This window comes from Melanotaenia boesemani, chromosome 15, assembly GCF_017639745.1.
Source record: "Melanotaenia boesemani isolate fMelBoe1 chromosome 15, fMelBoe1.pri, whole genome shotgun sequence".
Lineage (NCBI taxonomy): Eukaryota > Metazoa > Chordata > Actinopteri > Atheriniformes > Melanotaeniidae > Melanotaenia > Melanotaenia boesemani.
Genome location: NC_055696.1, coordinates 19,074,024 through 19,087,412, shown reverse-complemented (window position 1 = coordinate 19,087,412; position 13,389 = coordinate 19,074,024). Strand labels below are relative to the sequence as shown.

Genomic DNA, 13,389 nt, shown 5'->3' with positions numbered 1-13,389 from the left:
CAAACTCCTGCCTTCACTTGCGTTCATCTAATACGCTTCCTTGCCAGGACCAAGATGACGGACGCGTTGATGTACCTCATCAGCAGGCAGAGGCGGGGTCGATGCGGCGCTTCTGTCATATGTATAGCTGTTTGGTTCGTTGCCTGAATAAAAACACTCACAAGAGATTTGCCAAACGATCAGATCGTGGTGAATAGGGATTAACAATCAAATATATGCAAGCCTGAAACTCTGTTCACTAATAATCACATAAAGCAAACTTAATAAAGCATAATTTGTTATTGAAAACCCCTTTATCTGAATTATATTTTAAAGAACTTCATAGTCCAGTTGTCCCTATAACAAGTGGATGAAAAACTGGTGTGTTAAAGAAGTGACTGATTTAACTCTTCTTTGTATTCAATTCCCCATTTCTCTCTTTTGTGTGTGTGTGTGTGTGTGTGTGTGTTTGTACATTGCACTCAAGGATTATGGCTGCATATCTACCAAAAGGCCCAACAGAAAACAACGGGCTCACAATTTTTATTCCAACCCAACCAAGAGCCATGGGAGTTTCTCTTGAAACCAACAAAATACCACACTCTAAATATAAATCACAACAGCTCAATATTTTATTTCAGAAAAACACCTAAAGCATAAGTAAATTACAACTTCCCAAAAAAAAAAAAAATTCACATTCTTCTTGACTTTTAGTCTGTGTATTTTCATTCCTGATGCTCATGCTCCTGTCCAGGTATGAGCCAACGGATGCTGTCGGCCCGCAGGATGGCGTACAGAGTGAAGCCAGTGATGAAGAGAATGGAGAAAACCAGCAGCCAGTCAATGCGCTTAACAGGGATGCTGGGGAGGGGCCCTAGGCGATCTGCGTCTGTCACATTTCTGTCAGGGCTAGCTTCAAACCCTGCAACACGAAAAGATTCTTCTTAAGGTACAGCATGCTGAGTTACTTTGAAATGCAATGTTTTTTTGTTAGTTTTCATTGTGTGAACTAGTTTTATGGTCTTTCAACTTGTTTTGAGAGATGCATAGATCCAAAAACAGCAAACGCTCTGCCGCTCCCACTACAACGGCATTTGCCGTTCCTGTAGCAGTAGTTGCCGTTTCCTCAGCGGTCTTAGAGGTTTACCACTGTGGGCTGGTCACAGACTTTTCTCATTAGTGCCTACTCCTAATGCCTGCGCAAGTTTTGTACCAACCATCAACCATTGCTTTAGAAAACCCAGATTATTACTTGTGCACCTGTGGCTATTGGTCTAGGGCTTAAAGGTCCCATATTATGCAAAAATTACTTTCTAAAGGTTTTCTAACAGTCATATGTGTCCTCATAGCCTGTGTATGAGGCCCAAAAATGGGAAAACTCTCTCCTCTCTCACTTGCTTGCTTCACCTTTTAGCGAATGTGTGCTCAAAACGGTGACCATTAAGACCAAGAGCCAATGAATTGAATTTTTTATTTTTTTTTTAATCATTAGTTATAATTATGAAAGGTCTTGAGTGGGTGGTCTTAATTAGCATTTAACATGCTCATTCAACAGCTGATGGAAAAGTTGAGGCTGCACAGTGTCAAAAAAGGCAACTGCAATTGGGTCCTTAACCTCCTGGCAAAGCAGCACCACAGTCAAGGTGGGCAGCCACATATCAAGAACCATATCATAGGCCCCTTCGGTTCAGCCTGATCACCCATGACTGCATTACTAAATTCAGCTCCACCCACATTAGGTTCACAAATGGTTCACTAGGGGTGGGTCAGTGGTAAAGATGAGTCTTTCATAGGGTGGAGGTAGTGCAGCTTGCAGCTTGGTACAGACCCCACAATGAGATTTATCTGTAGCGCTGCACCCACAGAGCTACCTCCATCATTTTATCACATTTCTGATGACCTGTTCTCCCTCCTGTCTCTCTGGAGAGACATACAGGACCACCTACTGCAGATCCACCAGGATGCTGAGCAGTTTCTTTTCAGAAGATGTAAGACAGGAAAATGGAAAGTGAACCCACACCCACTTCCATCCACCTAAATCTACATCAACCTATAAATCCATGAGGTTGAACCTGCCAGGGTCTTTACAAGTGGACACTAATAATCTTGTCTCAACTGCTGTTAACTGCTTGAGTTGTAATGCTAGTGATATTTCCATACGTTTTTTTTCTGGATAATAATAATTTTATTATCTATTCATTACAGTCATCTTTGTGCACTGTGAGGAGCAGGTGAAAAGCGCCTCATTTCAGACTGAGCATACAAATATTCACTTAAATTAAAACAGTCTTTGAAAAAGTGTATTTCAGCAACAGAAGTAAAGCTTAAATTACAGTCAATATTGTAGTCTATAACATACAAACCACTTGATTTTGGGCTGTCTCTACTGTACGTGTACCTGTCTGGTTAGTGATGAATGAGGTGAGAGTATCCAGTGTTCTGTCAGTGTGGTTGAAGCGAGCCATGGGTTTGGCCCCCTGGAACAAAAGGATGTTGGGAACTGCTACCGTCCCAAACCTTGTGGAGAGGCTGGTGGAGGAAAAACACAAAAAGGTTTGCCTCTGCATGTCACTGTAGGTGCAACAAAAATCTCAGAGCTGATCTGAGATCTAATCTAAATCATCTTTAAATCAGCCAAAACACATAGAAAAGTGATATTTTTAACTTCTCTTGTCCATCATTAGATCTTTCATCTAATGTAGTAGCAGCTGAAAATAAAATGTTTCTAGCACAAGTAAGGCATCTAACTCACAAAGCATAAAGGCTTTATAAATCATTTCATGACACTTTATAGGAGCAACCACTTGTTAGTGGGTGAGAGGATGCACATTAATGCAAGAAAAATGAGATCATTCACCTGCTGTGCTGGGAAGCATCCAGCGCTAAGAAATGCATGCTGGGAAAAACACGGGGCAGGGCATTGAAGTGAGGTGCCAGGTTGGCTGAGAACTGACACCAGGCTGTGAAGAACAGCACCACAGAGCACTCTGTGCTGTTAGCATTGAGGAACTCCATCAGGTCCTGAAAGAAGTGCAAGACAAGTGAGGGATGGTTCGGTTCTCTGCTATGACACAAAAGAAATAATCTCCACATATACATATATATTTTTTTATTATTATTAAAATTACCTTAAGCTATGTGCTAAACCACACAGAGGTAGTGATTCTGAACCATCCAATTTTCTGTCTTGTAAAGCTCTAATAAAGTTTTATTACATTAAAAGCAAACATGACTCTGACGGGAAGTGAAAGCTTACTGTAAATAATAGGTACAAAGAGATGGTGGTACTAGAATGTATAGCAAAAAATATTTAAATGACTGCAATGCAGAAATTGCAATTAAAAAAGTTTTTAACTCTCAAGATGCATTTTTTGTTTGGGCTTGTATATCTACTAAAAGCAGATAAAGTAAAAACTAAGGCAGTAAAGAGGAGAATTGAAGAGAAATTGTGATTAATTCAAAACGTTTGTCTGTGATGAAGAGAGAACGAAAGATAAATAGATAGATTCCGGGCAGCAGAAATACCTGTGAAGCATGGAGGACCTGCACAGTGAAATTGTCTATTCCTGTGATGTTCCTCTTATCACAGTTCACCTTGTATGTCTTAGTGGTCTCTGTGGTATTTTGCTCCTCAGCTGGAGCGTTGTCTGCATGCACAATTTCAAGGGTGACCTGGAGGTAAGCACAAAAGCACGAGTCAACATGCTACACCACTTCTGCTTCAGCTTCAAAGATAAGGTCCAACTTCAGAATGACTATAAGAAAGAAGAGTTTTACATGGGCTGCAACTAATAAAGTAGATTACAATTTAAATTAACGCCCTTGGTGTTTTCATATCCTTCTGTAAAAAACCAAAAAGAAACTTGTAGAGCAGATGATAGTTTAAATAATAGTCACATAAACTAAATTTAAGCAGGGAATACTGCACATTAAAAAGCTGCACCAGACAGTAAGAACTGCTTTTGCTTCAAAACAATCTTAAATTTTGCAAGTTATTTTTTATGTTGATCAACCGATCGGTTAGCTGGTTTATCTCATGTCAATCAAAACTCAAAGCTTGACACATTTACTCAATATTAACTTGACTTTCTATGATTTTGGGGCAGATTTAATAATTTAAGAGGTTATTTGAGGGTGTAGAGAGACAACTGGATTACGACATTTTAAAAAGTAGAAATAATAAACATGAACAACACACTGAAAACAATAAATCAACATTCTGGATATCACAGATAAAGCCAGAAATATCCCATCCTCTAATCCAGTTCCTGACGATCTTCTACCCTACTCAAAAGTGATGCTTATCTCAAACAGCTCGTATTCATGTTAAAATTTTAGTGATTGACCTGCTGTGATGACCCTGGTCCCTGCTCCTCCAGCGAAGCTCCATCAACAGCCAGAGCTGGTGAATCACACTGAGCACTGTTCTCATCACAAGGTGGAGAGAAGCCAGACTGGAAGTCCTTCACATTCTTGGGATAAAGGGATTTGATGTCAGACGGATCAATTGGAGTTTCGGTCCCCATCACAGCATCTGCGATCTCAGCAGTCTTAAACTGCCTTTTCGGCAGAGAGTCCAGGTCCTCAGACTCCACAAACTTGGGGCTGTTTTCCAAGTCTGACACCATATTCTCTGACAGCATGAGCTCCATTGACTCATCATTTTCTAAAAAACAGACAACAGAAAATATCCTCACCAGACTCTTCTTTTATATGTATGGTCAGGTGCCTCCACAGTCACAAGTCAGAGTGTGTGAAAAAGAGTTTTTAAATAATCTAATCCGTTCCTTAGGTAATGCATGATAATGCTGAAGGACTATAAACCTAAATACATGCATATGCTATTATGCTCAATGTGGAGTAAGGCTCTCCTGCTCTTGTCTTTGTTGTTTTTGTTTTTAACACAAATAACCATGCTGGAAACAAGTTTTATATTTTATTATGTTATCATTTGAAATGCCTTTTTATCTTTTGGTTCCAGTAATAAATCAATCAATCAAATTTATGTCAGTCGTCAAGTCTAATGATGTTGACGGCACTACTTGCATCTTGGATGTTTTGTTGCAGCTCAACAAAAAAATATTAGACCATACAGTTAATATTCTCATATATATTATTAGGCTAATCGTTGTTTAGACTGTGTTTAAAGAGAAGTTTAACTGTGGGAACAAAATATATTTATCATATTTGGCCCTGGAAAACTGCCGCTTTATAGATAAAATATAAAAATCGTTTTATCTGGTACCCGCTAAACGTGATCTAACCCAAGAAATTATTTTCCATGTCCATAACAGCTTGAAATAGTTTCATGCATTTACTTAATGTTTGACTTTTGCCATTACTAGCTTATCCTGAGTCCATTAGCACAAAAGAACAAAAACAAAACAGATAGTTACTTTAATTATCTACGTTTGACGTAAAGAACAGACCAGAAATTGGACATTATACAACAAGTTTACTGAAAAGAAAAGGTAACCTAAACATAAACTGCTATATTAACGTAAGCTTCAAATATTAACCTAAACGTTCGGCTAACTAGCAGGGGATGTCAGGCTCCTACCTTCTGCTGACACCGACAAAACCCTCAATACGTTAGAACAGTGCAGTAACAGAAATAATAAACAAAACGGTAGGCAAATTTCATTAAACATTACCGTCATATTTTATTTTTTATTACAACTAAACTAACAAAACGGCATGTTGAAATGTGAGGCTATATGGGAACGACCCTCCGTAGGAACGAATATGCCGTAGGGGAAGAAAATAAATGACGCACTGCAAAAATACAGCTTCCTGTTTTTTTTTTTGTTTTTGTTTTTTTTGTTTTTTTTGTTTGTTTTGTTTTTACGCACCCTGTAAACCTGCTGTGCCATTTGAGCATAACCGTCAGTGACATTTCATAAAAATTGTGAAAATAAACCTGCCTGAGCCATCTCTATTAATTGTTTTAGAATGTAATACTCAAAGTAAGTGTATGTTATCTCAGCATTGTTTTAAATTTTGACCATTTTACTGTTGTTACATTATAAACTTTCATCGTTTACTAAAAAAATATTCTTCTTATTTTGTCCAAAATATAGTGTGAACGTTAATGGATAAAAAATAAATAAATAAAAAATTCCAATATTTTTACTCTGTGTGTGAGCATGCCTGCGAGTGTCTGCAGTGTCTCAAACACGGGGCTGTGTTTATCATGGGCTTTTGTAATGGATATATACATTATAGTTTCCAACAATTTTCTCACTTTAATGTATTACGTATTGTTATTCATAAATTAGAAATTTGCTTGGTCATACAACCTGACTTTCCCACTGTGCCGCCAAACAAGACTCAGAATGACATTAAATATGTTGAAAATTTGTTAACTAAATTAACTAATTGGTTAACTAAACCAAGCAACTTTTTGGTTTCCACTGAGTACTGTATAGAATAATGGGACTGGGAGGATGGTGGAGGTTTAAGTTTATGAGACAAGTATGTTTACACCAACAAGACAGTGTACAAGCACTGTTGCAAGAAGTTTGTTTTCATTCATAGGCTTCATCGTCTTTCCATCAATATCTGGTGGGTCAGTCGCAGCTCAAAATGCCCGGGCCGATTTATTGTCCCAGTTCAGCCCTGGATGTAGGCTCTGCATCAGTCTGTCATGGTAAAAGAGGAGCTGAGCATAAAGGTGAAGCTCTCAAATTACCAGTCTGTTTTCATTCCTACTCTCACCTATGGTTATGAGCTGTGGGTAGTGACAGAGAGAACAAGACTGGGGAAATAAGTGGCCAAAATGAGTTTCCCCTGCAGGGTCTCTGGGCTCTCCTTTAGAGATTGGCTAAGGGTTTTGGTCGTCTAGGAGGGTCTTAGCGTAGAGCGGCTGCTGCTGCTTCCCGACTAGGAAGAGATTCCAGGGAAGATCTAGGACACACACGAGGGTCTCACCTGGCCCTCAAACGCCTCAGGATTTCCCTGAATGAGCTGGAATAAGTGACCAGGGGAACAGACATGTGAGCTTTTTTATTTAAGCTGTTGCCCCCAAACGTGACCTTGGATAAGTGGCAGAAGATGGATGAATAGACAGATTGGCACCTAAGTGATACTGAAAAGACTTGTACTTGTCAGATAATGTAATTATTTAAAATTATTTAATTATCTTCTTAGAATCACACATTTATTTTGCTCACCAAAAGAACAAAAAAACAATGGAAACAAAAAAGGGAAAAGATCTGTTGTAGCGGTATAACTAAACTTTTTGTCTTTCTCACCACTAAAATAAAGCTTTCCCCCGAATTGTATTTGGGTAAAAATGTGCCATGCAAGTCAAGTCAAATGGAAATATTTCTGTATTGTATTGTTATAATCATAAAATTTTCCAGCCGGAGTTATCAACTCCTGTTTTTTCTTCTTTTTTTTAAGTTCTTTAGAGTTATTTGGCAACTTTATAAATACAACATACAACAAAAAACAGGAGTTTAAGACAAACTGCAAACCTAAATCCACTCCCTTCCCTGGAATTAAGCACTTCTTTGTAAGTGTTCAGTGCATTCACCTCACCTTCTTTTTCACTAATCATCAACTTAAAAATGGGTGTGAACACCATGTGATGAAATACAATAGCTGGCGCACAGATGACCTGCAGATCAGTGAACAAACAACCAGGAAAGGAGGAGCTTTTCTCTGGCAATAGAAAGTGAAACTTAACATTCACACATCAAGGGGAGAAATGGCGCAGCAAATTATTCAGCTGGATCGAGAAAAACTGAGCTGTTCAATCTGTTTGGACCTGCTGAAGGATCCAGTCACTATTCCCTGTGGACACAGCTATTGCTTGGGCTGCATTAAAAACTACTGGGATGAGGAGAAGAAAGCACACAGCTGCCCTCAGTGCAGGCAAAGCTTCACACCAAGGCCTGTTCTGGTAAAAAGTACCATCTTAGTGGAGCTGGTGGATGAACTAAAGAAAGCAGAGCTTCAAGATCCTTCACCTGGTCATTCGTATGATGGACCTGGAGATGTGGCCTGTGATTTCTGTACCGGGGGGAATCTGAAAGCCATCATGTCCTGTCTGATTTGTATGGCTTCGTACTGTGAGCTGCACCTCCAGCCTCACTACAACATAGCTCCATTAAAGAAGCACAAGCTGATCAAAGCCACTTCAAAGCTTCAGGACAACATCTGCAGTCGCCATGACGAGGTGATGAAGATTTTCTGCCGCACTGATCAGAAATGCATCTGTTATCTCTGCTCTTTGGACGAGCATAAAGGCCATGATACAGTCTCAGCTGCAACAGAAAGAGCTGAAAGGCAGACGGAGCTCGAGGTGAGTCGGCAAAAAATCCAACAGAGGTTTCACGACAGAGAGAAAGATGTGAAAGTACTTCAGCAAGAGGTGGAGGCCATCAATCTGTCTGCTGATAAAGTTGTAAAAGAGAGTCAGAAGTTCTTCAAAGACTTGATCAGTCTCATTGAGATACAAAGCTCAGAGGTGAAGCAGAAAATCAGATCCCAGCAGGAAGCTGAAGTTAGTCGAGCTGAAGAACTTCAGAAGAAGATGCAGCAGGAGATCACTGAGTTAAAAAGGAAAGATGCTGAACTAGAGCAGCTCTCATCAACAGAAGACCATCTCCATTTTCTAAACAGCTACCCATCACTGTCACATCTAAGTGACAGTACAGACTTACCCAGGACTCACCACACTCTCCGATACTTTGAGGAAGTAGCTGCAGCTGTGTCAGAGGCCAGAGATACGCTGCAGAAGGCTCTGAGTGAAGAATGCTGGAAAATCTCAGGTGCAGTAAAACATGTAGAAGTTTTGTTGAGTCAAGGAGAGCCCGATACCAGAGAGGAATTTCAGAAATATTACTCTGAAATCACACTGGATCCAAATACTGTGAATACACGTTTATTGTTGAACGATACAAACAGAAAAGCAACATTAGGATTAAAGGAACAGTTTTATCCAAGTCACTCGGACAGATTTGTTGAACGGTGGCAGGTCCTGAGTGTGACGGGTCTGAGTGGACGTTGCTATTGGGAGATGAAGTGGAGTGGGAAAGTTATAGTGGCAGTTGCATACAAGGATATCAGCCGTGCTGGGACCAGGGATGAATGTGGACTAGGACTAAATGATAAGTCTTGGGCATTGACGTGTTCAACCACTGGTTATGAATTCAGACATAACAACATTTCCACTTCCATCTCAGGTCCCAAGTCCTGCAGAATAGGGGTGTATTTGGATCACAGAGCAGGTATTCTGTCTTTCTACAGCATCTCTGACACAATGACTCTCCTCCACAAAGTTCAGACCAGGTTCACTCAGCCTCTCTATCCTGGATTCTGGATTCCATACAATCCTGGAGACACTGTTGAGTTGTGTGATTTAAAATAAACAAGAGTGATTAATCTACGTTGTTGTTGTTGTTATGAGCAAAAGGCAGTTGGTTCTAATAATCAGATAGTTATTTATAGCTGTATACAGATGTGGATTTAAGTTTGTTACTTTGGACACTGTAATATGGCCAAATGAACACAATTCAAAAATGTGATTTTAGTTTAATCACATATTCATTTACTTAAATTAACCTTTTAGTACCTGGATACACTGGATACTTTTATCTCGTGAGGATAAAGAGAATTTACTGTAAAGCTGCTGTTAGTTAAACAATTTTTTAAGGATGAATTTAATCATCCGCAATAGTAATAATTTTATGGAATTACTTGTTCAAATAAAGTTTTAAACAACATATGAGTAGAGTAAAAAGGAATAATTTCCTTTTCTGATTATTATTCACATAATATAGATGTAACACTTTATTAGTTGACATCTTTCATTAACACAATATTTTTGTATCACTGATTTCCTGACATGTTTGTGAGTGATCATCTGTAAAAGTGTTTTATTTGCAATCGTTTCCAGAAAAAGATTAAATGTATTCATCCATTTTCTATATGTGCTTGCTTTCATTCATAAATTGGAATATTTTGTGGAAATTTACATACATTTTTTCATGTTTAACTATGGCTAAGAGATTAATCAAATGTGGACAAACTTTTGTTAAACTGTCAATTTAGACATGGATCAATAAAGTTTGGTGTTTATGTGGTACTGAAGTGAAAAGCTGTGTGCCAGGGTTTGAGCTAAACTATTAAATTACATGTAAGTTCTGTAATGATGGTATGTATTTTAATAAATTCTATTAAAAGTTCTTTTTCCAGCTTAAATGGTCCAAATTCATACTTCCATCACCACAGTGTGAAAAAGGAGAAAAATAAAAAAAGTGTTTAAAAAATATTTTAGATACGTCATTTTGTTATTGGTGAAAACATCCAGTTCATCATCAAAGGTAAAGAATTAAAGACATGCCTTGTAACTTTCAGGTTTATTACACAACTTTTTAACATTCCACAACAATCATGCAGGAATAAAATGGAAATTATACAAAGCTTTACAGGTTTCACCAATCACACTTCAGAAATAAACGGGCTTCATGTCTTCTGAAAAACAAATGTGAGAACATGTCAAAGGAATGCTGAAGGTCAGAAAGAAAAGATGGCAGAGAAGGCAATGAAGAACATACGGTGCCCTCTGTCAGCTCATTCTTGAAATAAATGTATTGTCCATTGATTAATCAGGTTATCATTAACTGTTTAGATTATTTTCTTATTTTTTGTAGTGTATTTTACAAAAGAACTGAAGCTACTTCAAACAGAATAAAATTCACAGCTCTGGGGTCAGCAGACTATTATCATTTCATAGCCATTAACTTCTGATCATTTAGAACAAATCTGTTTAGAACAGAGGACTCCAGCTTCTGGTATAATATGACTTTAATTATCACACTTGACAGCTGACAAAATCGTCTCTAACCCAGCCTCAACAGATCATATTCAGTTAAATATCTACATTTACACACTTCAAGATGACTAACATGGTTTTTGGAGACCAAACTTTCCTCCCTGACTTGTCTTTGTTGCATCAACACCTGTAAGAATCTTAGATGAAACATGTTGGGAGTTTTTTCTGTATTTTGAGCTAGAATATCTGCTACTGTGCTGGATAGTGATATTTATGCAACTCTGAGGACATATTTTTCTTTTAGCACTTAACAACAGTAGAATTATCAGATGACCAAATTAAAACTATAAATGAATCTCTTTTGTCCCACAAGTACAACACCTCTAAACCGCATTTAGCAAACATGATCCAGAATGAAGCCTTGTGGTATAAACTAAAATATCATTTTTAGCTCTTGAATGGAAAAATAAACTTGACATTTAGGTGGTAAATCAAAGGTTTGAAACTAGTTTTACTGTCTGTAAAAAAATCCATAACAAGATAAAAATGTACATCTAATTTTGGTCTTTAATTGGTTTCACCTTAAAGTATTTCTGCTTTTAACAGCTTCACAGCAGTTAAAAAGACAATTTTTTAATCATAGTTAGATATTAGCACCTAATAAGCTGCTGTAAAGCCTCTGTTGATGGTGTTTAAGAGTTAAAATAAAAAATTAGGAAGGGAACAGCCCAATACGTGACTATATTTCAAGTTAGTCTACAATGTGGGGAAATAACTAAAATCTTATATATAAGAAAGACCCAATAGGTTGCACAGGTTAGTCTAACATAAACTAACTTAATGGTGGAATTTAAAATGAAGTTAAATGAGGCTCAAATGGGACGCCTCTGATATTAACATCAACTGTCTTTGTAAGCTTTAAGCAATACCCATTATTAAGTCAGTTGTTTATGCTTTTTTTTAATTGTCATTTCGAAATTCTGCTATCCAGCTAACAGTCCATCCATCTTCCAAGTGTTGTTCTATAAACATTACAAGCTAGAAACTTCAGTCTTTCAGACACAAACACTGTAAAATAAATCTGAATGGGAGACAACCAGGCACCACATTAGCCACCACGTTGACAAATAAAAGGAAAAAAGTATCAATTAAATATCAATCATGTCTACACACAATTTTTTATATAAAAGGGAAGTTACTTTAAAAGCAGAACAGATGATATAAAAACTAAAACACTAAAACATAAAGAAGTTTACATGATCTGTGTAGCTTACAATGCATTCAAGAAACTAACATTTTTATTACTTGAGCATCAGATGCAATCATTTGATCCCAACAATCATATTGTTTTAGATTAACACGCTGTGAATGCTGTTTTATCTTTCATTTACAGAGCAACTTTCGCTAAGGTTAGTTTGTCATGTCTGTAGGGTGTCACATTCTTTGGTTAAGTAGATGCCTGTGTGGCATTTCCAATGTGTTTGTTTTACATGACGCAAGTCATCAATACATGAAAGGCCCTGTATGCAAGTTCAAAAATACAATAATAATGAAAAGTGGTGGCTAAAAAGTTTTAGCAGTAGCCTACAATACATCAACCATATTATTGCACCAAATTTTAATTGTGTTGGACAAGAGCAACTTACAAGAAGCTCTTGTACTTTTACATTTTCTGGAAAATCAATTATGGGAGGTTATAATAAATAAACAGCAAAGAAAAAGAGCCTGCCACATTATCTGACGTGAATAAAATGTCCAAGGATATATTTGACATTATGTGATCTGTATTGTAAATAATGGGACTGGGAGGATGGTGGAGGTTTAAGTTTATGAGACAAGTATGTTTACACCAACGAGACAGTGTACAAGCACTGTTGCAAGAAGTTTGTTTTCATTCATAGGCTTCATCGTCTTTCCATCAATATCTGGTGGGTCAGTCGCAGCTCAAATTGCCCGGGCCGATTTATTGTCCCAGTTCAGCCCTGGATGTAGGCTCTGCATCAGTCTGTCATGGTAAAAGAGGAGCTGAGCATAAAGGTGAAGCTCTCATATTACCAGTCTGTTTTCATTCCTACTCTCACCTATGGTTATGAGCTGTGGGTAGTGACAGAGAGAACAAGACTGGGGAAAAAAGTGGCCGAAATGAGTTTCCCTTGCAGGGTCTCTGGGCTCTCCTTTAGAGATTGGCTAAGGGTTTTGGTCGTCTAGGAGGGTCTTAGCGTAGAGTGGCTGCTGCTTCCTGACTAGGAAGAGATTCCAGGGAAGATCTAGGACACACACGAGGGTCTCACCTGGCCCTGAAACACCTCAGGATTTCCCTGAATGAGCTGGAATAAGTGACCAGGGGAACAGAAGTGTGAGCTTCTTTATTTAAGTTGCTGCCCCCAAAACGTGACCTTGGATAAGTGGCAGAAGATGGATAAATAGACAGATTGGCATCTAAGTGATACTGAAAAGACTTGTACTTGTCAGATAATGTAATTATTTAAAATTGTTTGATTATCTTCTTAGAATCACACATTTATTTTGCTCACCAAAAGAACAAAAAAACAATGGAAACAAAAAAGGGAAAAGATCTGTTGTAGCGGTATAACTAAACTTTTTGTCTTTCTCACCACTAAAATAAA

The 13,389-nt window shown here is 37.9% G+C and overlaps 2 protein-coding genes across 2 annotated transcripts; one reads left to right on the top strand and one right to left on the bottom strand.

Moving 5' to 3' along the window:
• Positions 1–589: 589 nt before the first annotated feature.
• Positions 590–5,744, bottom strand: txndc15 (thioredoxin domain containing 15). Its single transcript, XM_042009210.1, has 6 exons — positions 5,540–5,744; positions 4,326–4,645; positions 3,505–3,651; positions 2,837–3,000; positions 2,378–2,508; positions 590–901 (listed from the first exon to the last, which is right to left on the bottom strand). Exons 1-6 carry the CDS (start codon positions 5,637–5,639, stop codon positions 705–707), a joined length of 1,059 nt encoding a protein of 352 aa, XP_041865144.1. The 5' UTR covers positions 5,640–5,744; the 3' UTR covers positions 590–704.
• A 1,900-nt stretch (positions 5,745–7,644) lies between these two features.
• On the top strand, positions 7,645–9,636 carry LOC121654946 (E3 ubiquitin/ISG15 ligase TRIM25-like). The gene has a single exon (XM_042009325.1). It carries the CDS (start codon positions 7,691–7,693, stop codon positions 9,353–9,355), a length of 1,665 nt encoding a protein of 554 aa, XP_041865259.1. The 5' UTR covers positions 7,645–7,690; the 3' UTR covers positions 9,356–9,636.
• Positions 9,637–13,389: the final 3,753 nt, after the last annotated feature.

Coding starts and splice junctions, on each gene's coding strand:
- LOC121654946 (XM_042009325.1), top strand. CDS start 7,691: ATGGCGCAGCAAATTATTCAGCTGGATCGAGAAAAACTGAGCTGTTCA.
- txndc15 (XM_042009210.1), bottom strand. CDS start 5,639: ATGACGGTAATGTTTAATGAAATTTGCCTACCGTTTTGTTTATTATTT. Junction 3,652..4,325: donor GACCAGGGTCATCACAGCAG/GTCAATCACTAA, acceptor GCTTACCTCCAG/GTCACCCTTGAAATTGTGCA. Junction 2,509..2,836: donor GATGCTTCCCAGCACAGCAG/GTGAATGATCTC, acceptor TTCCTCCACCAG/CCTCTCCACAAGGTTTGGGA.